Below are 27,139 nucleotides of genomic sequence, written 5' to 3' on the forward strand. Positions count from 1 at the left end.
CAAGGTTGAACAACCTGCCCCCTGATCTTGTGTGGAGGAAAATTCCTTCTTCAGAGGATTTCTTCTTCATCACATCAACAACATTACCCTCATCAACCCTCTCTGTTACTTCATCAAAAAATTCAAGCAAGTTATTTAAACAGAATTTTCCCTTAATAAATCCATGCTGGCTTTCCTTAATTAATCCCCATTTGTCCAAATGACTGTTAACTTTGTCCAGAATTATCATTTCTAAAAGCTTTCCCACCACCAAGGTCAAACTGTAGTTTAGCCTGTAGTTGCTGGGCTTATTTTTACACAGTTTTTTCGACACGGGTGTAACATTTGCACTTTTCCAGTCCTCTAGCATCACCCCTGCATCTAAGGAGGATTGGAAGATTATGGCCAGTATCTCTGCAATTTCCACACTTATTTCTCTTGATATCCTCAGATGTATCTCACCTGGTCCTGGTGACTTATCAACTTTAAGTACAGTCAGCCTGCCTAATATCTCCTCTTTATCAATTTTTAGCCCATCTAGTATCTCAACTACCTCTTCCTTCACCATGACTTAGGCAGCATTATCTTCCTTGTGTCACAGACTTGTATTATTTTTCTCCTCAGATTAAAACAGTGTGCCTTTAAGACACTGTTAAGGACAGTGCACCTTTAAGACAGGGAGAGAACTTTTGGATTTCTGGGGGCACAGTGTGCCACAGCTGCATTTTGTTACTTAGGCAACAGCAGGAGAGAAAGATCACATGGTATAATGTTTCAATTTAACTGTGTGTAAAACTGGCAAAAACTGGTCTGAACTAGACTTTCCAGCAAAGCGTACTGAAGAGAAAAGAGCTGTCCTTCTCTCTCAGCAGAAATTGTGCAAGGAGCTACAGGCCAAATTAATTGCCTAAAGAAAAAAAACCCTTCTTTTAAGAGACCATTTGTATTGCTGAACTCCTTTTCTTTACTTCCAACCAGGAAGTATTTGCTTCAAGATTGAAACGCTCTTGACTGATTGTATTTTCTGGAATTCACCAGTGTTTGATGCCTGCTGCAGCCAAAGTGTTTTGAATGCCTAGTAAGAACAAACAATTTCATCAAATCCACGCAGAAACTTTGAGTAGCCTTTGATTATTTTCACATAAGAATACCTCATCAATCAGGAACGTATCCCACAAAGATTTACATATTTATTTGTTCTTAAAAAACAGCTAATTTTAAGGACGCCACTTTAAAAACCAGTTAACTACTGTTATTTTTGAGTGTATGTGTGTGAATGGGGAAGTTAGGTTAAAATAAGAAGTTATTAGGTCTTTAGACATAATGCTTTAATAGTGCTTAACATTTAGTTTTAATAAATAGTTAATTTGTTGCTGTCTAAAGATACCTGGTTTTGTCTGTTTCATTCCAGGGGTTACTAGAGTGTTTAATTTGGCTGTTTTCTGGTTGGGGGGGAAACTTTTATAATATGCTGCAACCTGTGGAGTGACAGGACTGAATTGACAGTGCGTTGCTCCCGTTGCGGTCGTAACACTTGATAAAGACGGCTGCAAAGTACTCATTTAGTACCTTAGCCATGCCCTCAGCCGCCATGTGTAAATCCCCTTTCAGGTTCCGAACTGGCCCCACCCCTCCTTTTACCACCCTTTATTATTTATATGTCTATAGAAGACTGTTAGGTTCCCTTTTATGTTAGCAGCCAGTCTCTTATACTCTCTGTTTGCTTCTCTTATTGTTTTTTCACTTCCCCCTGAACTTTTTATATTCAGGCTTGTTCACAATTGAATAATCCACCCGAGATCTGTCATATGCATACTTTTCTCCCCCTTCATCTTACTGTCCATTTCTTTCATCATCCAGTGAGCTCTGGATTTGTTTGCCCTACCTTTCCCCCTCGTGGGAATGTACTTCAACTGTACCCAAGCTATTTCCTCTTTAAAGGCAGCCCATTGCTCCATTACAGTTTTGTCTACCAATCTTTGATTCCAGTTTACCTGGGCCAGATCCGTTATCACCCAATTAAAGTTGGTCCTCCCCCAATTAATTATTTTTACTCTGGATTGCTCATTGTTCTTTTCCATAGCCAACCCAAACCTCATGATACTATTTATTTTTATTTAGAGATACAGCACTGAAACAGGCCCTTCAGCCCACCACGTCTGTGCTGACCAACAACCACCCATTTATACTAACCCTACACTACCCCAATATTTTCTACCACATCCCCACCATTCTCCTACCACCTACCTATACTAGGGGCAATTTACAATGGCCAATTTACCTATCAACCTGCAAGTCTTTTGGAGGTGGGAGGAAACCGGAGCACCCAGCGGAAACCCACGCAGACACAGGGAGAACTTGCAAACTCCGCACAGGCAGTACCCAGAATCGAACCCAGGTCGCTGGAGCTGTGAGGCTGCGGTGCTAACCACTGCGCCACTGTGCCACCCAAATGATCATTGTACCCTAAATGTTCTCCTACTGACACTCGATTCACTTGACCCACCTCATTCCCCAGAACCAGATCCAGCAATGCTTCCTTCCTCTTTGGACTAGAAGCATAATGATGTTGAACATTCTCCTGAACACACCCTAGACACTCTTGCCCCTCTTTGTCCTTTACATTATTACTATCTCAGTCAATATTAGGATAATTAAAGTTCCCCATTATAATTACTCGTAATTCTTGCACCTCTCTGTAATTTCCTTGCAAATTTGTTCTATATCTTTCCCACTAGTTGGTGGCCTGTAGAATACACCCAGCAATGTAATGGGAGCTCTGTAGTTTCTAACCAAACAGATTCTGTCCTTGGCCCCTCTAGAACATCCTCTCTTTCCAGCACTGTAATGTTCTCCTTAATCAATACTGCTACCCCTCCTCCTTTCTTTCCTTCCCTATCCTTCCTGAACATCGTGTATCCAGGAATATTTGGTACCCAGTCTTGCCATTTTTAGAGCCAGGTCTCTGTTCTGGCCATGACATCATATTTCCATGTGGCTATCTGCGCCTGCAGCACACAATCTTATTTATCACACACCGCACATACACAGCAAACCTCATTTAGACCTTATTACATTACCTAAGACTCTATTGCCTTACCTTTTCCAACGCTATTGTTATCTGTCTCTCCCAATTCTCTGTGCCCCTTGATTTTCCTTCCTAATATTACCTCTTGGTTCCAACACTACTGCCAAGTTAGTTTGAACCCTCTGCATTAGCACCAGCATATCACCCACAATGACATCGGTACTGGCTCTGTTCAGGTGCAACCTGTCTGGTCTGTACAGGTCCCATCTCCCCAGAACTGATTCCAATGTCCCAAGAATCTGAAGCCCTCCCTCCTGCACCATCTCTCCAGCCATACATCATTTGCGCTATCATCTTATTCCTATACACACTTGCACGTGGTGTTGGGAGTAATCTGAAGATTACTATCTTTGAGGTCCTGCTTGCTAGCTTCATTTCTAGCCTTCAGCACTGCATCCCTCTTTCTACCTATGTCATTGGTACCTATATGGACCATGACCACTGGCTGTTCACTCTGCCCCCTCAGAGTGCTCTGCAGCCATTCAGTGGCATCTTTGACCCTGGCACCAGGGAGGCAACACATCATCCGAGATTCACGCCTGCAGCCGCAGAATCACCTACCTGTTCTCCTAACTATCGAATCCCTTATCACTATTACTTTTCCAATCTTCCTCCTGTACAGCTGAGCCAGCCATGGTGCAATGCATTTGGTTCTGGCTGCACTCCCCAGAACAACCATCACCCTCACTAGTATTCAGAACTGAATACTGCTTGGAAAGTGAGATACATTCAGGGGACTCCTACACTACCTGCCTGGTCCTCCTTGACTGTCTAGTGGTCACCCATTCCCTCTCTGTCTGCATACCCTTAAGCTGCAGGGTGGCCACATATATAAATATGCTATCCACAAAACTCTCAACCTCCCGGATATGCCGCAGTGACACCAGCTGTTGCTCAAGCTCCAAAACCCAGAACTTGAGCTGCTGCAGTTGACGACACTTCCTGCACATGTAGTTATCAAAGATAGGAGAAAGATTCTGGAGTTCTCACATGGCACAGGATGCGCACTTCAGGGATCCAAGCTACCCTGCCTTGCCTCTATTTATTAGATTAACTCACTTAACAGATAAAATCAAAATACTTTTATTATTAATATACTGACTGTTTTATTTACTAAGCAATTACCTGTGTTCCTCAGGTAGAGGTGGGTTGCTCAGTTGTCTAATTTTAGTCTTCGATCTATTTGATAACCTTCAAGCTACTTATCTCAGGCATACACTTTTGTCACTGGAAGTTAATTTAGACCAAATCTCTAACTTTGGAGAGAGGGAAACATAGCTGTAATATTCACCAGTCAATCAATCCATGGCCTTAGTGTTGATTTTTTTTCACACTTTTTCAAACTTAAGTGTGCCCTGGTCCACTTCTGCTCCCGACTCTCTCTCTTCAGGTGAGTGATAGACTCTGAGTCTGGGCTTAAATTTATCCTCACCCTGCTGCTCCTGCTTCCTCTCAGGTCCACTTCTGCTGATAATTCTCTCTCTGGGTAAGATATTGAGCTATCCTTTGGCTTCGCCAACATCAAAGAACAAAGAACAGTACAGCACAGGAACAGGCCATTCGGCCCTCCAAGCCTGCGCCGATCTTGATGCCTGCCTAAACTAAAACATTCTGCACTTCCGGGGACCGTATCCCTCTATTCCCATCCTATTCATGTATTTGTCAAGATGCCTCTTAAACATCATTATCATACCTGCTTCCATCACCTCCCCCGGCAGCAAGTTCCAGGCACTCACCACCCTCTGTGTAAAGACCTTGTCTCGCACATCCCCTCTAAACTTTGCCCATCTCACCTGAAACCTATGCCCCCTAGTAACTGACTCTTCCACCCTGGGAAAAAGCTTCTGACTGTCCACTCTGTCCATGCCGCTCATAACTTTGTAAACCTCTATCATGTCACCCCTCCACCTCCGTCGTTGCAGTGAAAACAATCCGAGTTTATCCAACCTCTCCTCATAGCTAATGCCCTCCAGACCAGGCAACATCCTGGTAAACCTCTTCTGTACCCTCTCCAAAGCCTCCAAGTCCTTCTGGTAGTGTGGCGACCAGAATTGCACGCAATATTCTAAGTGTGGCCTAACTAAAGTTCTGTACAGCTGCAGCATGTCTTGCCAATTTTTATACTCTATGCCCCGACCGATGAAGGCAAGAATGCCGTATGCCTTCTTGACTACCTTATCCACCTGCATTGCCACTTTCAGTGACCTGTGGAGCTGTACGCCCAGATCTCTCTGCCTGTCAATACTCCTAAGGGTTCTGCCATTTACTGTATACTTCCCACCTGCATTAGACCTTCCAAAATGCATTACCTCACATTTGTCCAGATTAGACTCCATCTGCCATTTCCCCGCCCAAGTCTCCAACCGATCTATATCCTGCTGTATCCTCTGACAATCCTCATCACTATCCGCAACTCCACCAACCTTTGTGTCGTCTGCAAAATTATTAATCAGACCAGCTACATTTTCCTCCAAATCATTTATATATACTACAAACAGCAAAGGTCCCAGCACTGATCCCTGCGGAACACCACTAGTCACATCCCTTCATTCAGAAAAGCACCCTTCCACTGCTACCCTCTATCTTCTATGACAGAGCCAGTTCTGTATCCATCTTGCCAGCTCACCTCTGATCCCATGTGACTTCACCTTTTGTACCAGTCTGCCATGTCAAAGGCTTTACTGAAGTCCATATAGATAACATCCACTGCCCTTCCTTCATCAAACATCTTCGTTACTTCCTCAAAAAACTCAATCAAATTAGTGAGACACGACCTCCCCTTCACAAAACCATGCTGCCTCTCGCTAATAAGTTTGTTTGTTTCTAAATGGGAGTAAATCCTGTCCCGAAGAACCCTCTCTAATAATTTCCCTACCACTGATGTAAGGCTCACCGGCCTATAATTTCCTGGATTATCCTTGCTACCCTTCTTACACAAAGGAACAACATTGGCTATTCTCCAGTCCTCTGGGATCTCACCTGTAGCCAATGAGGATGCAAAGATTTCTGTCAAGGCCCCAGCTATTTCTTCCCTTGTCTTCCTTAGTATTCTGGGGTAGATCCCATCAGGCCCTGGGGACTTATCTACCTTAATGCTTTGCAAGACACCCAACACCTCCTCCTTTTTGATAATGAGATAACTGAGACTATCTCCACTCCCTTCCCTAGGCTCATCATCCACCAAGTCCTTCTCTTTGGTGAATACTGATGCAAAGTACTCATTTAGTACCTCGCCCATTTCCTCTGGCTCCACACATAGATTCCCTTCTCTGTCCTTGAGTGGGCCAACCCTTTCCCTAGTTACCCTCTTGCTCTTTATATACGTATAAAAAGCCTTGGGATTATCCTTAATCCTGTTTGCCAATGACTAACAAGGCAAGAGAATATACAATGGATGGTAGGACCCTAGGAAGAACAGAGGGTTAGAGGGACCTTGGTGTACTTGTCCATAGATCACTGAAGGCAGCAGCACAGGTAGATAAAGTGATTAGGAAAGCATATGGGATATTTTCCTTTATTAGCCAAGGCATAGAATATAAGAGCAGGGATGTTATGATGGAGCTGTATAAAATGCTAGTTAGACCACGGCTGGTGTACTGCATACAGTTCTGGGCATCACACTATAGGAAGGATGTGATTGCACTGGAGAGGGTGCAGAGGAGATTCACCAGGTTAGATAGGAAGAAACATTTTCCCTTAGCAGAGGGATCAATAACCAGGGGGCATAGATTTAAGGTAAAGTGCAGGAGGTTTAGACTGGATTTGAGGAAAACTTTTTTCACCCAGAGGGTGGTTGGAATCTGGAACGCACTGCCTGAAGAGGTGGTAGAGGCAGGAACCCTCACAACATTTAGGAAGTACTTAGATGAGCACTTGAAACGGCATAGCATAAAAGGCTACGGGCCAAGTGCTGGAAAATGGGATTAGAATAGTTAGGTGCTTGATGGCCGGCACAAACATGATGGGCCGAAGGGCCTGTTTCTGTGCTGTATAACTCTATGACTCTAAATGACTACCCAGTTAACGATACGGCCAATTATATACTCTATTTTAGTTTCAGAATAAAATCCATCAACCAGGTTTCTTTAATAAATAACAAAAGTATTAATTTATTCTTAAACAGGACTTAGTCAATAAAGATGCAAAGCTTTAACACAGTTTGAAACATGACAGTAAATATACATATTCCCTTCAAAATACCCAACACACATGCACACACACAGGTTGAAGGAAAAATAAAGATGCTTTGGCCAAAGTACTTGTTAATTCTTGAAGAAAAAGGATGATATGTTATGTTCCAGATGGCAGATAGTCTGACCTCCGAGTATATATAGAGAGGTCACTGGGATCTTTTCAGAAGCAGTTTGTTCAGGAGATGTCGACAGGAAGTCTTCCAAAGGCTTCTCAGAAGAAATGCGGCATCAGGCGTTACACCTGTCACACATTGGATTTTTTTGCAGAGTTTCTCAAAGAGGTGGAAAAAAAGAGGAGCTGGGTGTTGCTTTCAGCAGGCTACAAACTTAACTGACTCAAAACAGTATTCAAAAATGAAACCCACTCTTCAGCATCATAAATCTTGGCATGTCACTTCTCTTGCAAACAACACCCATAGTCAGAAGGCACCTATTGTTTACTTAGCTGAAGACATGTGACATCCAGTCAATGTTTTTAAAGAGTCCTTCCAGTGACCCTTTAAAAAAAACACATCCAAGGAATCCTTTCAGTCTCAAATAAATCCATCTCCACAAGTCCTCAAAAATATTAAAAAGTGGAAGCACTTTCCTAACATAATTTCTCCTCACCCCCCACCCTCCCAAACACACTCAATTCAAAGTTTAATTTCTGTTGTGTTGTATGCCTAGAGGAGGATTAACTGCCCTTCCTTCAGGAAGTAGATTGTTCCACCCATGCTGCTCAAATTCCACGAATCACTGTTCTGATAGAGTATTGCCATGGCTGACTGGATTCACAAAATCCAGGTTCAAATGTCCTGGAAGAATCCAACTGGGAGATTGCCATCAAAAGCCCCAAAATCTGTAATGTGGATGGTGTAAAGTGCCCACCTATTGATCCAATAAATGGCATGGATGGAACTCGGGCAGACAGGCAAGCAGTCAATCACAGAAAGTCAGTTGATAATCACAGAATCAGAATTGTTACAGGCCATTCAGCCCATCGCTTCTGCACTGTCTCTCCGAAAGAGCAGTTCCATTCCCCTACCTTCTCCCATAACCCTGCACATTCTTCGTTTTCATATAACTGTCTAATTCCCTTTTGAATGCTTCGATTGAACCTGCCTCCACCACGTTCTCAGGCAGCGCATTCCAGACCTTTTCCTCATGTCACTTTCGCTTCTCTTACCAAAGACTTTAAATCTGTGCCCTCTTGTTCTTGATTCTTTCACGAGTGGGAACAGTTTCTCTTCCTCTACTCTGTCCAGACCCCTCGTGATTTTGAATACCTCTATCAAATCACCTCTCAGCCTTCTCTTCTCCAAGGAAAACAGTCCTAACTTCTGCAATCTATCTTCATAACTGAAATTCCTCATCCCTAGAACCATTCTCGTGAATCTTTTCTGTACTCACTCCAATGCCCTCAAGTTTTTCCTAAAAGTGTGGCACCCAGAACTGGACACAATACTCCAGCTGAGGCTGAACTATTGTCTTATGCAAGTTCAATATAACCTCCTTGCTCGTACTTTATGCCCCTTTTAATAAATCCCAGAACACTGTATGCTTTATTGACCGCTCTCTCAACCTGTCCTGCCACCTTCAATGACTTACGTACATATACACCCAGATCCCTCTGCTCCTACACCCCCTTTAGAATTGTACCCTTTATTCTATATTGTCTCTCCATGTTCTTCCTATCAAAATGAATCACTTCACATTTCTCTGCATTGAACTTCATCTGCCCCTGTCTGCCCATTCCACCAACTTGTCTATGTCCTTTTGAAGCTCTACACTATCCTCCTCACAGTTCACAATGCTTCCAAGTTTTGTATCATCTGCAAACTTTGAAATTGTGCCCTGTACACCAAGGTCTAGGCAATTAATATACATCATGAAAATCAAGGGTCCAAACACTGATCCCTGGGGAACTCCACTACAAATCTTCCTCCAGCCTGAAAAACATCCATTAAGCACTACTCTTTGTTTCCTGTCAATCAGCCAATTTCATATCCATGTTGCTACCGTCCCTTTTATTCCATGAGCTACAAGTTGGCTCTCAAGTCTGTTGTGTGGCACTGTATTAAATGCCTTTTGAAAGTCCATGTACATCACATCAACAGCATTGCCCTCATCAACTCTCTCTGTTACCTCCTCAAAACACTCCAGCAAGTTAGTTAAGCATGATTTTCCCTTAAGAAATCAATGGTGGCTTTCCTTAATTAACTCACATTTGTCCACATGACCATTAATTTTGTCCCGAATTATTTTTTCGAGAAGTTTTCCCACCACTGAAGTTAAACTGACTGGCCTGTAGTTGCTGGGCTTACCTATATACCCTTTTTGAACAAGGGTGTAATGTTTGCAGTTCTCCAGTCCTCTGGCACCACCCCAGAGTCTAAGACTGAAAAATTATGGCCCATGCCACTGCGATATCCACCTTCACTTCCCTCAGTATCCTTGGATGCATCTCATCTAGTCCTTTATCCATTTTAAGTACAGATAGCCTCTCTAATACATCCTCTTTATCAATTTTAAATCCGTCTAGTGTCTGACTTAACTCCCCTTTCAACATTGCCTAGGTTGCATCTTCTTCCTTGGTAAAGATAGATGCAAAGTATTCATTTAATACCTCGGCTGTGCCCTCTGCCTCCATTTTTAAATCTCCTTTCTGGTCCATAATTGTCCCCACTCCTCCTTTTACCACCCTTTTACTATTTATATACCTATAGAAAACTTAGGGATTTTCTTTAATTCTAGCTGCCAGTCTCTTTTCATGCTCTGTCTTTGCTTCTCTCATTTACTTTTTCACTTCCCCTCTGGACCTTCTATATTCAGCCTGGTTCTCAATAGTATTTTCTACCTGGCATCTGTCATAAGCACACTTTTTCTTCTTTATCTTAATCTCTACATCTTTTGTCATCCAGGGGGTTCTGGATTTGTTTGCCCTACTTTTCCACCTCGAGGGAACATACCTCGACTGTGCCCGAACTATCTCTTCTATGAAGGTAGCCCATTGTTCATCTATCAGTTTTCCTGACAGCTTTTGACTCCAATTTATTTGACCCAACTCCATTCTTACCGCATTGACTTTGGCCTTCCCCCAGTTAATTATTCTTACCCTGGATTGCTCTTTGTCCTTTTCCATAGTCAGCCTAAACCTTATGATACAATGATCACTATCCCCTAAATGGTCTCTTACTGATACTTGATCAACTTGGCCCACCTCATTCCCAAGAACCAGGTCCAGCAGTGCCTCCTTTCTCATTGTACTAGCAACATACCGTTGTAGAAAATTTTACTGAACACACTCTAGGAACTCTTGCCCCTCACTGCGCTTTACACGAATATTATCCCAGTCTATGTTTGGATAATTAAAGTCCCCCCTTATAACTACCCTATAATTTTTGCACCTCTCTGTAATTTCCTTGCAATTTGTTCCTCCACTTCCTTCCCACTAGCTGGTGGCCTATAGACAACACCGAGCAATGTAACTGCACCTTATTTTGTTCCTCAGCTCTCGCCAAATTGATTTTGTCCTCAATCCTTCCAGGACATCTTTGTTCTCCAGCACTGCAATGCTCTCCTTAATCAATATTGCCACCCCTCCCACTTTTTTCCCTTTCCTATCTTTCCTGAACACCTTGTATCCAGGAATATTTAACCTAATTTGGCCTAACGATCAGCCTCAAGAAAACAAACATCATGGGACAGGATGTCAGAAATGCTCCATCCATCAATATCGGTGACCACGCTCTGGAAGTGGTTCAAGAGTTCACCTGCCTAGGCTCAACTATCACCAGTAACCTGTCTCTCAATGCAGAAACCAACAAGCGCATGGGAAAGGTGTCTGCTGCTATGTCCAGACTGGCGAAGAGGGTGTGGCAAAATGGCACACTGACACGGAACACAAAAGTCCGAGTGTTTCAAGCCTATGTCCTCAGTACCTTGCCCTACGACAGCAAGGCCTGGACAACGTATGTCAGCCAAGAGCAATTTCTCAACACATTCCACCTTCGCTGTCTCCGGCAAATCCTTGGCATCAGGTGGCAGGACCGTATCTCCAACGGAGAAGTCCTTGAGGCGGCCAACATCCCCAGCATATATGCCCTATTGAGTCAGCAGCACTTGAGATGGCTTGGCCATGTAAGATGCATGGAAGATGGCAGGATCCCCAAGGACACATTGTACAGCGAACTCGTCACTGGTATCAGACCCACCGGCCATCCATGTCTCTGCTTTAAAGACGTCTGCAAACGTAACATGAAGTCCTGTGACATTGACCACAAGTCGTGGGAGTCAGTTGCTAGCGATCGCCAGAGCTGGCGGACAGCTATAAAGGCGGGGCTAAAGAGAGGCGAGTTGAAGAGACTTTGCCGTTGGCAGGAAAAGTGACAGAAGTGTAAGGAGAGATCCAACTGTGGTACAGCCCCGACAACCAATTTTATCTGCAGCGCCTGTGGAAGAGTCTGTCACTCTAGAATTGGCCTTTATAACCACTCCAGGCACTGCTTCACAAACCACTGACCACCTCTAGGCACTTACCCATTGTCTCTCAAGACAGGGAGGCCAAAGAAGATCTTTCCTGAACACCTTGTATCCAGGAATATTTAACACCCAATCCTGCCCTTCTTTGAGCCAGGTCTCTGTTATAGCCACAGCATTATATTTCCACATGACAATCTGTGCCTGTACCTCACCAGTCTTAATAACCACACTCCGTGCATTCATATACATGCACGTTAACCCTGATTCAGACTTCATTACTTTCTCCCTTACTTTGACCCCACCTAATAACGTACTATTCCCTACTCTCATGCTATCCATCTCCCCCAGTATTCTGCGCACCTTGGTATTCCTCTCTGATACTTGCTCCTGGTTCCCACACCCCTGACAAGTTACCAGTTTTGCTTCTCTCCAATCTGAGCTCCTTCTCAGATTCCCATCCCCCTGACAGTTTAGCTTAAACCTTCCCCAACAGCACTAGCAAATCTCCCTGAGAAGATATTTGTCCCGGTCCTGCAAAGATGCAACCCGCCCATTTTGCACAGTTCCTATCTGGCCCAGAACCAGTCCCAATGTCTCAGAAATGTGATGCCCTCCCTCCTACACCAGTTCTCCAGCCAACTGTTCAATCGCTCAATTCTCCTATTCCTTTGCTCACTTACACGTGGGACTGGGAGCAATCCTGAGATTACTGCTTTCGAGGTCCTGCTTCCTTCCTAGCTCCCTAAAATCTGCTTTCAAGACCTCATCCTTCTTCTTACCTATGTCATTGGTACCGATGTGGACCATAACCTCTGGCTGTTCACCCTCCCCCAGAAGAATGTCCTGCAGCCACTCCATGACATCCTTGACCCTGGCACCAGGGAGGCAACACACCATCCTGGAGTCATGTTTACTGCCGCAGAAATGTCTGTCTGTTCCACTAACTAACTAATCGCCTATCACTATTGCTCTTCCACTCTTCTTCCTCCCCTCCTGTGCAGCTGAGCCAACTGTGGTGCCACAAACTTGGCTCTGTAATCAATCCATTTAGTCCACAGATAATTTAAGGCATAGACAGGAAACAACTGGAAGAGTACTTCAGTCCCACCATATATTATAATGGGGATTTAACAGTACATTGAGATACCAGTATGCAACAGAACCTGGACCTAAGGTTGAATTAGCCATTGATACCCCTAAAAGCATTGTAATAATACAAATGGGCTCTTTAGTACTAGTATAGTGCATTTTCCTTTTACTGTAGATCTGTTTAAAAAGTTTTACATAGATAATCTCCATGTTATATAGAGACTAAAAATGATCTTTATTGTAAGTCTCTATTAATCACATTATAGAAAGTCAAAAACACTCAAATTTCAACTTTTTATTTGTGATTTTTAAAAACATACCAGTGTGTCTTTGCTTTGTTGATACTTTAATGAATTATGAGCTTTTGAGTTGTCCTTGTAGGTCCCTGAGTTAGAACATGATCAAAATTACTTCACTCTCTAACAAAGTCCTTTCATTGCATGTCTTCATGCCAACCCAAAACACCCAAGAAAGTGACAAAAGCATGAACATAACTCTCAAGATGCCCTCTATTCACACACTCAATATTATTTTAGCTGTGACATTTTCACAGCTAATGAAATGTAAATATGCCAATGCAATGTATAAAAGCTATAAACTAGTTGAAATATTAAAACAATTCTCACCTCAGGTATTCTGCTTGATTTGTGCATCCCATATGCAATTAAGAGATATCAGTCACAATTCTATTACATGTATGGATGCATAAAAGGACAATTTTTAAAACACTTCTTGTGATAACTCTATTATTGCAGTACATTAGACAAGATTTGATTAAGGTGTAAATTTTAGGGTTAGTAACTTCGTCAAAATAACTGTCCCTCCAACCCCGTCTCCCTACCTACTTTTTTTTTATCTTGTGGAAAGGGGATTGAGCAATTATTAAAAAGGTAAAGTCCATTCAAGGTCATTTTAATTTCAATCATTTGAAAAAAATGTAAAGTCAGAATGGTAAGGCCCGTTTGAGTGCAAACTAAAATACAACGGCGTAGAGTTTCTGCTCTACAGATTTGCTTCCACAGATGCTGCCAGACCTGCTGAGCGGTTCCAGCATTTCTTGTTTTTATTTCAGATTTCCAGCATCCGCAGTATTTTGCTTTGATATTAGAGTTTCTGCTCATTTACAATAATAGTACAATCGGGCTGAATCGGCCAGACCATCCAGTTCAGAAGATCAGGGAATTTGAAACATGTGAGTTGTACCCACAACCACTTGTGTTCATGTTTTCCATGATCTTTTACATTGCTTTAAGATTCAATTCACTGGAACAGGCCCATCCACAAAACTGGCCACGCCACAAGGTCAGTATTGAGATATTCTGCTGGTCAGAGAAATATCTTTAAATTGTGCTGATTTTCTTAGGTGCACATGCACTAGTAGCCGTATTTTAAAAATCTTCTCCATATCAAAAAATAAATTTACTCAGACACCGAATGCTGTACGGCAATGAAAATAGTAAATAGTTAAGTATAGTTTTTAATTAATTTTCAGTGGATTTTAAATCTCATTCACAGGACAGGACTGAACACTTATTAAAAATGCTTTCTGCTGATAAGCCCATTCTCAGTTGTATTAATAAAACTGAATCAATCAGTTTACCACTCTTAAATGCCAATGAATACTTTATAATGAAAGAAAAAACAATTACATTCTATGATGCTGCTTGATTGTACTGGTTCATGGAAGATTTTACACTTGTGATTATGCAAATGATTTTGATCGGAAACTCTACTGTTAACTTCACACCAGTGCACGAATATGAGCGAGTTTAGCTCATAATTTGAGCTTTCCATTCCAATGATTTAAAAGGGTGACTGCGCAATCATTTATTTTCCAAACGGTACAAAGCGCACTGATATTGGAAGGTTAAAATGCACTCCTAATATGTGCATGATCAGATACATGGTAGTATGAGTGAGCAGTCCACTACAGACAGTATTAACACTGCAATGACACCACCATTACAAGAACAGAATCAAATACATTGTATTTTATTACTAGTGTTGGGTAATGTATTACTGTATGATTCTGATTCTGTCAATTATACTTTTACGGTGATTATTGATGGTGCAAATTATAATGTTGATTATAATATTCGAGATGTATTTAAATAAAGCAGTACATTCAATTTCGTGTCAGATCCTTAAAGTCTTTCATGTGTGGCAAGAATTACTGGCTTATGTAAGATAAATTCTATGGTTAGATGAATCTTCAAGCCAAATGGTAACACATACATGACCTTAGACATACATGGTAAATCCCAATCCAATTCTCCATATTCGTTTCTTCAATCCAATTCTTGCTATTAAATTGTTGTGCTTAAAAACAATCTGAAGTTTAAAACAAATTACATGAATATCCCCAAGGAAAATGATTACACTTCCATTACTTTTTTGTGTGCCCTAAATCTCCTGAATGCTGCCAGAACTTGTTTAAAGCATGTCTAAAGTGCAATGCACGCTGAATTCCATAATTACATTTATGCATAAACAAAATAAATATATTATGAAAAAATGTCACTGTATACTTCACAACAAGCAATTTAATAAAATAAAAATCATATTTGATCTTCAACTGTTGGTAGAAACGTCTTTAGCTGTAAAATCTCAGTGACTGGCTGCTTTCTGTCCTGATAAAAATCAAGTCCTGTGATCAACTCCACATCCCTCACTCGTGCTCTGTGAGCCCAGATTCGCTCTTCAACCCACAGGGATTCCTCTTTGCCATCCTGCCAAAGAGCACGGGATTTAATGATTTAGATATTGAAAAAATTTGTAAATTAAAGCCAAGTGAGATTATGTTGTTATTGAAGATCATTCTAGAGGAAAAAAAATAAAGCCTTGAAATGTAAAACTGATGATATTTTGTTGGCTCTAAAGCCCAACGCTTGGAAGACTAAATAGATCCTTTGTAACATTTAGCTTTATGTAGCAATTTAGTACTATTTAGAATTGATACAATTTCTATCATGCTATTAAAAATTACACATTCAGAAAATGTTTCCTAAAATACTATATAAAAATACTGCATTTCGGTTTGTCATGGGGCTTCTACCAGTCACTTAATTTCTATTAGTGATTCCCTCCTCCATCAGTGCTTCAGATTTACTTACTGCACAGCTCTCACTGTTGTCAGGTCTATGAGGCAGAATGAAAGCCAATACATCCAGTGAGGCTTCACATTGTAGAGGGCTTTTCATGGTGTCCTTGCAGTTGGTAAGGATAATGTAATAGTGAGTTGGGATGGGGATGCGTGTGTTCTTAACATACCTTAAAAAAAAGTAAATTAACAATTTTTATAAAAATAGCTGTTTATTTAGTTAATACATGATCAGTAATTGTCCATCTGTTTACTCTGATTCCCTCAGCTGTAGTGCAAACATACAAAACCCAAGCTCGAATATTATTCCAAATGATGGTGAAACCAGAAATCTGACATACTCTAGCTATGACCTAACTAACATCTTCAATAAATGTAATTTCACTTCCTTGCTTTCATATTCTGCCGTACGTTTCTGCTTGGTTGCACTGGCTTTTTTCAGCACAATTCACCAGAAATCAGTGTAACCGGCGAAAAAAGTTACAGAATTTCAAGTGCAAATCTAGTTTGTGCGATCTTTTGCATTAGTTTAGAGTAGGCCTTTGAGGAGGCTCCAAAAATTAAACTGGTTCTTTGAGGCCCAAGGCCACTAATAATGGGTATGATTTAAAAGTTTTTGAATGTTTTTTCTTAATTTACTAAGGAACTGACAACTGCAAACCAATATACCTAGAGTTCCGAAGAAGTGTCACTGACCCGAAACGTTAACTCTGCTTCTCAGATGCTGCCAGACCTGCTGAGTGGTTCCAGCATTTCTTGTTTTTATACCTAGCAAATGGTTCTGTATATATTTTTTTAAAAAAAGCAGTTTTCAGTAATATAAAATCAGGTTACTCACAGGTGGTGGATTGAGACTGTGATTGAAATGCTTATTTTTCTGTGATAAACCCAGTTTCAGCTGTACTAATCAAAGTTACTTCTCTCATATGTATCAAAGGAATATTTTTTAAATCTAAACTTTCAAAAGAAAATACAATTACATTTTAAAATGCTGCCAGATTTTGTTTGGTGATATGCAAATGGTTTGAGCAGAAACTTGAGGGAAAAGAAACACTTTTCAAAACTGGCACAATTTACGCTGTAAGTGTCGATTGCGTCCAAAGTGGAAGCTCTACCCCATTATCTATAAAACCCAGCATCCCAGTTTCCTTTTTTATGGCCTTTTCTGTAAGAACATAAGAAATAGGAGTAGCAGTAGGCCATTTGGCCCTTCAAACCTGCTCTGCTATTCAGGATCGTGGCTAATCTTCTATTTCAGCTACAATTTCCTGCACTATGCTCACATCCCTCAATTTCCCCAGCGTCTCAAAATCTATTGATCTCTGACTTGAATATACTCAATAACTGAGCATCCACAGCTCTCTGGGATAGAGAATTCCAAAAATTCAAAACTGAGTGAAGACATTTCCCTTCATCTCAGTCCAAATGAAGGGTCACAGACCTGAAACGTTAACTCTGTTTCTCTATACACTGATACTGCCAGACCTGTTGAGTATTTCCAGCACTTTCTGTTCTCATTTCAGAGTTCTAGCATCCACAGTATTTTGCTCTTATATCAGTCTAGTGAACCTCTGTTGCCCTCCGTTAAAGACAAGTATAACCTTCCTTAGATAAGGAGACCAAAATTGTGCATCGCACTCCAGGTGCGGTGGTCTCACCATCACCCCATACAATTGCAGTAAGACTTCTTTACCGTTATACTCCAATCCCTTTGTAATAAAGGCTAACACACCATTTGCTTTCCTAATTGCTTGTTGTACCTTCATGTTAAGATTCAGTGATTTGTGCACAAGGACACCCGGTCCCTCTGAATAGCACCATTTCTCAGTCTCTCATCATTTAAAAAATATTCTGCTCTTCTATTTTTATCAAAGAGGATCACTTAACATTTCTCCACATTATATTCCACCTGCCATATTCTCGCCCATTTGCTTAATCTGTTTATATCCTTTTGCAGCCTCTTTGCACCCTCCGTACAGCTTACTTTTCATCTAATTTTGTATCGTCAGCAAACTTGGATACATTACATTCCATCCCCTTAGTGAAGTCATCAATATAGATTGTAAATAGCTGAGGCCCAAGCACTTTACCTGCACTCCCACTTTTGAAGATTTGTAACCTGCATCTCTTTGTTCCTCCACTCTTACAAATCTTACCATTAAGTGCACTTTTCAGGTTTCTTTATTCCCCAAAATTTATTATTTCCCACTTTGTAGCAAAGAACTGCATTAGCCACAAAGACACCCACTCCACTAACCTGTCTTCCTGCAAATGGTTGCATTCTTCCCTGCAGTTTGCTATGCCTCATAATTTGGCGTCATCAGCAAACTTCAATACCATTACTCTTGCTCCTATGTCAAAATATTTATGTAAATGAAAACAAATAAGGTCCTAGCCTAGATCCTGCGAACCCACCACTACCCACAATCCTTCCACTCTGAAAACAGCAATTTACTCTGCTATCAACTTTCCATTCCACTATCTATGCGACTACTCAGGAAGATTTAGAAAGGGATAGAGGTTATACTGAGACTTTATAATGTGCTGGTATGACCACACTTGGAGTATGGAGTATAATTCTGATCATACCTCAACACAGACATAGATGTAGTGGACTGACTGTAGAGAAAAGAAACAAGAATGATCCCAAGTGGAAAGGAGCTAAGTTCTGAGAAAAAAAATTAAAGAAAATTAAACTTTGGAGTTTAGAGAGGTTGTCGAGGAGAATCGCACCAAACTATACAAAGTAATATATAATCTAGATAAGATGAATACAGAATATTCTAGAATATTACTTCAAGCCAAGTTAGGCATGGCATACAATAGAACCATAAATTTAAATTAATGAGAGGAAAATTTAAAAATATATTAGGAAGAACTTCTTTACTCAAACATTGATAAATGTTTGGGATAATATATCAGGAAAGGCAAGAGAGTGTCAAAATCATAAGGGGCCTTCAAAGTACAGTTGGATGCTAGGCTGGGTGATTGAAGCCCATGTCTCCAGTTTTGCATTAAGCTAACAGACTTCCAATTCTCATCTTTGACTTTTTAATATTTCTATTAATGGAATTAAGGGGAAAGTGGCAGCATGGATACTGAGTTGGTTCAGTAACAGGAAGCAGAGAGTGGTGGTGGTGGATGGATGCTTTTCAGACTGGGAGATGGTTTGCAGTGGTGTCCCTCGAGGATGAGTTTTGGGTCCATTATTCTTCAATTTTTATAAATGACCAAGACTCAGGTGAAGGGAGCAGCTTTATAAAGTTTACTGATGATGTGAAACTTGGCAACATAGTAGAGAGTGAGGAGGATAGTTGTAGACTTCAGCATGACACGGACAGGATGGTGAAATTGACAGAAGCATGGCAGATGGAGTTCAATGCAGAGAAGGTGTGAAGTGTTGCCCTTTGGAAGGACTAATATGGAAAGACAGAACACTATAAATGGTATGATTTTGCAAAGCGTAAATGAGCAGAGTCCTTAGTGTTTATATACACAAATCCTTAAAGTGCAGAGCAAGTTGATAAGGTGGCTAAAAAGCATATGGGTTACTTGAGTTTATAAATAAAGGCACAGAATATAAAGGCAAAGCGATCACACTAGAACATTATAAATCTCTGGTTAGGCCTCAGCTGGAGTATTGTGGACGATTCTAGGCACCACTCTTCAGGAAAGACGTAAAGGCCTTAAAACAGGTATAGTGGAAGTTTACCTGGACGTTACCAGCAATGAGTGACTTTAGTGATGCTGAGTGGGTGAAAAAGTTGGGACTGTTCTCCTTGTAACAGAGAATGTTAAGAGGTGACCTAATAGAGGTTTTGAAGATGAGAGGTTTTGATAAGAGTAGAGAGAGAAACACTATTCCCTCTGGCAAGTGAGTCAATAACCAGAGCTCATAGATTTAAATTTATTGGCAAACAATTTAAAGGGGACATACGGAGATTTTTTTTTTCATTCAAGGATCTGGCACAGTTTTCCTGTAAAAGTGCTGGAAACTGATTCTGTAAATAATTTTAAAAGGGAGTTGGACCAGTACATGAGGATGAAGAACTCACAGGGTTACGGACAAAAGGGGTGTGGGACAAAACCTGACTGCTCTTTCAAAGAGCCATCACAGGCACAATGGACCAAATGGCCTCCTGCTGTAAGATTCTATGAATCACTAAACACAAAATCACTTACAGATGTTTTTAATATTAAAGTTTCAGCAATGCTGCCACAAGAGGAAATACAAACTTTGGAGATCAGTGGATGACAACAAATTCATTAGTGTCTGCTCTGGATTAAATCAAGTCCAGTATATTTCAGCCGCTTATATAAAAGGTACGGGGAATCTATGAAGCATAGGGTGGCACAGTGGCGCAGTGGTTAGCACCGCAGCCTCACAGCTCCAGGGACCCGGGTTCGATTCCGGGTACTGCCTGTGTGGAGTTTGCAAGTTCTCCCTGTGTCTGCGTGGGTTTTCTCCGGGTGCTCCGGTTTCCTCCCACAAGCCAAAAGACTTGCAGGTTGATAGGTAAATTGGCCATTATAAATTGTCACTAGTATAGGTAGGTGGTAGGGAAATATAGGGACAGGTGAGGATGTTTGGTAGGAATATGGGATTCCTGTAGGATTAGTGTAAATGGGTTGTTGATGTTCGGCACAGACTCGGTGGGCCGAAGGGCCTGTTTCAGTGCTGTATCTCTAATCTAATCTAATCTAATCATAACACCACTAAAAAGTGTTGGAAGCTACTTACTCTTGGATTATGTCAGGAGTATCAAACCGTCCATCGTGATCAAAATCAAATACTGGCCCACTAATCACATTGATGCCATTTCTCTGTATAGCATAATTCACCATCAGAACATTGTGAAAGTAATTCCATATCCCTGTCAAGGAACAAAAGAATTAATTCACTATATCTTTCATTCTGCAGCTTGGTTATGCACAAATATCAAACAAAACAGCTGAAAAAGTACTCCACTTTTCTAGGAGTTAGTAAAAGTTTTGTAATGTATTTACTCTCTTTGTAGCGATCAGAAGCAGCAACTTGCAGTTTGCGTAATTACTGGGTTTTTACCAGTCAGAAACACTCAGGAATGAAAAGAACAGACAGAAATTGTGTAGGTGCCTGAATCATCCACTACTGATGCAAGTTTCCACCACAAAAAGTGAAATACCTTGAAATAGTCTGGTCTCAACATAACCCACATATAGGGCTGAATTTTATGAGGCCTCCGGCATCAGGGGTTGTGGTGGGGGGGGGGCCGGCTACGACCCCCAGTGCCGAGAAGGGCCCACTGCATTTGACTGGTGGCGGTGAGGCCTCGGTGTGGACACCCCGCAGCTCAGCACGGGGCCTTCATTTACACGTTAAAATCAATGGAAATAAATTTAAATTAACGTATCTTGTCCTGGCAGCTGTCCCACTCCAATTTTAGGGCCGCCAGCCGGAAGTCCCGTGCCTTCAGAACTCCGTTCAGAGTTCCGAGGCATGACTCTGGTAGAGAGGAGGGAGGAGAGAAAATTTCAGGGCGGGATGGGGAGGTGGTGGGGGAGAGGGGAGAACTATTGTAATTGGTTGTAGGGATGGTGGGAAGGGTTGGGTGTCAAAGTTGCTGATGGTGGGGGGGGTGAAAGGTCAGCATATTAAAAAGTGGTTTTCGGGGTGGGGGGGAGGGGGGAGAAAAAGAGGTCATTTCATTTATGGTGAACTCATTTGGTGGGGTGGGGGGGGGTGAAAGGGGACTCCAAGTTTAAACAAAATTTAGTGTTTAATTTTCATGCAGCGGGACATTAAAAATTTTTAAGTAAACTGCAGGGCTTGAAGCCCTTTAAAAATGGCGCCAGCGTCTGTGCGGTGGCACCAGATGCCGTTGCTGGCGACAGAACAGCCGGCCTGTCTACATCATCGGGGGCGGCTGCTTTGCCCCCTCCATTTAAATGAGTCCCCGCGCAAAATATTGCAGGGACTCAGCGACGGTGCATCCACGCCTGAAGGCCACTGACTTCAAAGCGCGCCACCGCGATTTGCGTTGTGTTAATAAAATTCAGCCCATAATTCCAGTCAGCCAGCAGGACATCAGACTCTACAGATATAGAGACCAAGAGCTGCAATATAATCTTAGCCCAAGACATCCCGGATTTCATATGCAGTCGGAAGCTTATCTGTTTATTTCAGACAGCTGATATGTTTATAAATTTCAAATTAGACTTTACATTTAAAAAAAATTGTGACCCACAAATGCATTTAACCATATCTCTAGGCTGATGTATAACTCATTTTTCTAAAGATACAGTGAGTATTTTGCTTTGGTGGGATGTGCGAATAGCTTACATGTCGGTCCCAGGTAACCAGTTTAGTGAAAACCTAATGGGGCAGATTTAAATTGTTGTGACTGGGGTGGTGATGATGGTCAAAAACTTGAGAATGTTTTATCACCCTGTTTACAATGATGCTCCAGCAGCCCAACATCAAAAGGACCTTCCAATGGGCAGCCAGAACGCCTGCCTGTTTTAGGCTATAAAGATGAGGGCCCTATTATGTACATAGGGCACTGATTGTAATGACAAACAACTGGGCAGAGTGTAGACCATGCACGCTCTGCCCAAATTTACACCAAATTTCATGCAGCAAAAAGGGCACCAAAGAGTCAGAGTCCTCTACGGCATAGAAGGAAGCCATTCGGTCCATCGAGTCCAAGCCAGCTCTCTGCAGAGCAATCCAGTCAGTCCCATTTCCCTGCTCTATCCCCATAGCCCCGCAAGTTTATTTCCTTCAAATGCCCATCCAATTTCCTTTTGAAATCACTGATTGTTTCTGCTTCAACCACCCTCATGGGCAGCGAGTTCCAGGTCATTACCGCTCGCTGTGTCAAGAAGTTCTCCCCACATCCCCTGTATCTTTTCTCCAAAACCTTCAATATATGTCCCCTAGTCCTTGTACCATCAGTTGATGGGAACAGTATTTCCTTGTCTACCTTATCTAAGCCAGTTATAATCTTGTATACACCTATCAAATCGTCCCTCAATGTCCTTTTCTCCAAGGAGAACAACCTCAACTTCTCCAACCTAGCCTTGTAGCTAAAATCCCTCATATCAATGGAGCGATTCTGGTAAATCTCCTATGCATCCTCTCAAGCTCCCTTGCATCCTTCCCAAAGTGTGGTGACCAGAACTGGACACAATACTCTAATTACTGCCTAACCAGAGCTTTATAAAGGTTCATCATATAGTCCCTGCTTTTGGACTCAATGCCACTATTTATGAAGCCCAAGATCCCATATGTTTTGATAATCACTCTCTCAATATGTCCTGCTACCTTCAAAGATCGATGCACATGCACCCCCAGGTCCCTCTGTTCCTGAACACTCTTTAGAATATGCCATTAAGTCTATAATGCCTCACCCTGTCCCTTCTGCCAAAATGCATCAATTCACATTTGTCTGTATTAAATTCCATCTGCCACTTGTTTGCTCATTCTGCTAGCCTATCTATGTCCTGTTGCAGGTGATTTGTATCATCCTCACTATTTTCAACTCCTCCAACTTTGGTATCAGCAACTTTTGAAATTCTCCTCTGTGATCCAAGTCATTTATATATAGCAAAAAAAAAAATTGTCTTAGCACTGACTCTTGTCTACCATCCTCCAGTCTGAAAAATAACCATTTACTGCAACTCGCTGTTTATTGTCCTTAAGGCAATTTTTTTATCCAGCTGGACACTGATCCTCCTTTACATAAGTCTCAGTTTTGTTCACCAGCCTTTTTTATGATACTTTATCAAACGCTTTTTTAAAATCCATAGAGGCAACATCCAGCACATTCATCAACCTTCTCTGTTACTTGTCAAACAATTCGATTAGTCAAGCATGATCTGCCTTTTACAAATCTGTGCTGTCTATCCTTAACTAACTCAAACCTATCCAAGTGCCTGTTGATTTTTTCTCCGATTATTGTTTCTGAAACCTTACCCACCACTGATGTTAAACTAACTGGCCTACAGTCCTTACACCCTGTCTTGAATAAGGGTGTCATATTTGCTGCTTTCCAATCTTCTGGCACCTCCCCCATATCAAGGGAAGACAGGAAGATTATGGCGAGCCCTTCCGCTATCTCCACCCCCACTTCCTTGAACAACCTGGGATGCAGGCCATCTGGGCCAGGTAACTTATCTACCCTAAGCATAGCCAGCCTTTCCAGTACCTCCTCCCTCTCAATTTTTACCCTATCCATTCCCTCTACTCTCTCCACTTCTACTGATATTTTGCCAGATTATTCTTCCTTAATGAACACCAATACAAAGTACTCATTCAGTATATTAGCCTTGCCCTGCGCCTTTAAGCATATTTAACCTCTTTGTCCCTACTACAAGCCCTCTTACAATCTAAGACGTTCCACCCTATATTGTTTCTTGCTTTTCTCCATTATTCGTCTAAACCTTATGATGCAAAGATCACTCTTACCCAAGTGCTTCCCCACAGAACACTTGGTCCACCTAATTTCTCAGAACCCGATCCAGCAATGCCTCCTTCCTAATTGGACTGAGAACATACTGATCAAGGAACTACTCCTGAACACACTTCAGAAAATCCTCCCCCTCCTTACCCTTTACTCTAACATTACCCCAATTGATATTTGGGTAAAGTCCCCCAATGTCACCACTTCATAGTCCTTACACATCTCGGTGATGGCCCTGCAGATTTGCTCCTTTATCTTTCACGATTTGGAAGCCTATAGAATACCCACAGTAGCGTGATCATACATGTTTTACTTCTGAATTCTAACCAAATGCATTTTATCTTTGACCCCTCAAGGACAATCCCTCTTTCCAACACTACACTATCATCCATAATGAGTACCGCCACCCTTCCTCCCTTTTTTTACCTTCTCTATCTTTTCTGAACACTTTATATCCAGGAATATTAAGTGCCCACTGCTCAACATTTTTAAGCCACATTTCTGTTATTGTCACTATATCATATTCTCATACTATTTGTGCTTGTAGCTCACCAACATTATTCATCCTACTTTGTGCATTTACATACATGCACTGTAATCCTGCCTTTGCATTCCTCATAGTCCTACTCAGTCCATTCCTATCTAATACGGAACTGCTCCCTTCTCTAGTACTGTCCAACACTATCACATTGTGCACCTTATTCCTCTTTTCTACTACTATGTGCTAGTGCCTACCCCCCTGCCAATTTAGTTTAAACCTTCCCCAACCAGCCTCCGTGAGGACATTGGTCCCAGTCCTGTCGAAGTGCATCCTGTCTCTTTTGAATAGGTACCTTCTGGTCCCAATGCCCCAAGAACCTGAAGCCCTCCCTTCTGAAGCACTATGCTTCAAGCCACACATTGATTCTCCCTATCTTCCTATTTGTACTCTCGCTAGCACATAGCACTGGGAGTAATCCAGAGATTACTACCTTCAAGTTCCTACTCTTTAACCTTCTCCCTAGCTCCTGAAAATCTGACCACAGGGGCCAGCAGAAGTAGGGGTGCTCCTCTAGACTCCAAAAGAATAACATGGGTCGCTGCTGCCTCCTCCTACCCTGCCCTGGGCCTACCCCCCTGTTGGCCTAGACTAGACGAGCTGCAGCAAGGTGTCCATTTGGTGTCCACAACTCACTGCCATCATGGTAATCAGGGCTGGCCCTCAAAATGGATTGGGGATCTGGTCTGCAGGATTGGGTGATCAGCTAGTGCTCTCCACCTGATGGGCACCTGACAGTTAAAATCTACCCCACTGTGAAACAAAGTAAAAATGGATTGAACCTTTGCAGTAAAAGCATTTTGTTACGAGACTGTGTCATTTATAAATCTAATTATTTAGTGATGTTACAGCTATTATGATATGGATGATATTGGACTACTTCACTAAACTACAAATTCAACTACAGTTACATAATGTAACAAAACAGCAGGTGTAAATAAATCATTTATAGAACATAATAGTCAGTGAAGCTTAAATATTAAATAGAATCCCAGATAAAGTTACATCAACTGTTGGCTTTCTTATGGTTGTAAGTACTTGCCACATGATGTAGTACTTTAATGAATTGATTTTTGAGCAGTATTAAGTGGTTATTTCAGAAAATTCAGCACTTAAGTATGTCGATATAATACATCAACCAAGAATATTTCATCTTTTGTGATTAACTGTAGAGGTGGTCCTGAATTGGTTTTCATGAAGTGTATGAACGAGTCTCTAAGGGCAGCAACAGTGTGTGTATTCTATAAGTCATCTGAATTGGAATAAAACCATACAATACTATAATCTCCTTGCCCTATGAACTCACCATGGCCTCTTTTAGCTAGAATTAAAGTAAGTTCTGAGCACAATCAGTGAGAATATTAAGTGATGATTCAGTGCAGGTAATTCGCACATTCACCTTAAATTCAAACTGGGGCACAATGAAATCATCAAATGATCACAAAATCATAATTACAATAGAAATACAATGTGCAAATAGATATTCCATTGCGACAGAGTTTGCATCACTTAATAGGAAATAATCTATACTTACTTTGAAAGGCTTTGTACATAGGTACAAGGTTGCTAGTGAGTACACCTTCAAATTGATATTGTCCTGACTGTAAATCTAGATAAAAAGTAGGCATGTTTTAAAAAAAATTGGTGTCCAGGTTGTCGCAAATAAAAGTACATTTGCCTGGTTGTGTTTGCTTTATTCAATGTCAAAACTGGATGCAGATACAGACTACATAGTGCAGTTTACAATGACTAAAACAAAAGATATCTCACATTATTATTTCAGTTAAAATTACCCTCACTTCTAAAAGCACACAATTACAAAGAATCACAGTCTTCTTGTTGAATGAGCAGTTCTGGTACAATTTGGCCACTAAATGGCAATTCTTCTTAATATTTGAAAGCACATCTTGTAATGGTGAGAAACAATAGCCTGCACAAGTGCCATAGCTGCAACGACCCCTTATAGACAGATATTTGTGGAATTCTGAGATACTTAAGACATTACATGCAAGTTTGGACACACGTCAATGCCGCACTTACTGGGTGGATAAAGGAACCCGTAAGCTATTTTCTGATCTTCATTATTGTACGAGCTTTGGTTTGTTGTAAAAGGAATTCGAACATCAACGAGCACACAGTTTGGAACGTTTGGCAGAGGAGCAGTTCGATTTTCCTGTTAGTAAAGCAAAAGAAAAATAATAAAAGCAAAATACTGCAGATGCTGGAAATCAGAAATAAAAACTG

The 27,139-nt window shown here is 41.4% G+C and overlaps 1 protein-coding gene across 2 annotated transcripts in view; it reads right to left on the minus strand.

The window, feature by feature from the left end:
* Positions 1–13,093: 13,093 nt before the first annotated feature.
* LOC137358739 (venom phosphodiesterase 2-like) overlaps positions 13,094–27,139 on the minus strand; it is a 194,012-nt gene continuing 179,966 nt past the window's right edge. For both annotated transcript variants that reach the window (XM_068025035.1, XM_068025024.1), the window contains 5 exons: positions 26,936–27,068; positions 26,430–26,504; positions 20,655–20,787; positions 15,927–16,083; positions 13,094–15,542 (listed from right to left, as the gene is read on the minus strand). In XM_068025035.1, coding sequence (XP_067881136.1) covers positions 15,372–15,542; positions 15,927–16,083; positions 20,655–20,787; positions 26,430–26,504; positions 26,936–27,068 — 669 coding nt within the window. In that variant the 3' untranslated portion in view covers positions 13,094–15,371. The remainder of the gene's footprint in view (positions 15,543–15,926; positions 16,084–20,654; positions 20,788–26,429; positions 26,505–26,935; positions 27,069–27,139) is intronic.

This window comes from Heterodontus francisci, chromosome 3 (genome assembly GCF_036365525.1).
Source record: "Heterodontus francisci isolate sHetFra1 chromosome 3, sHetFra1.hap1, whole genome shotgun sequence".
NCBI lineage: Eukaryota > Metazoa > Chordata > Chondrichthyes > Heterodontiformes > Heterodontidae > Heterodontus > Heterodontus francisci.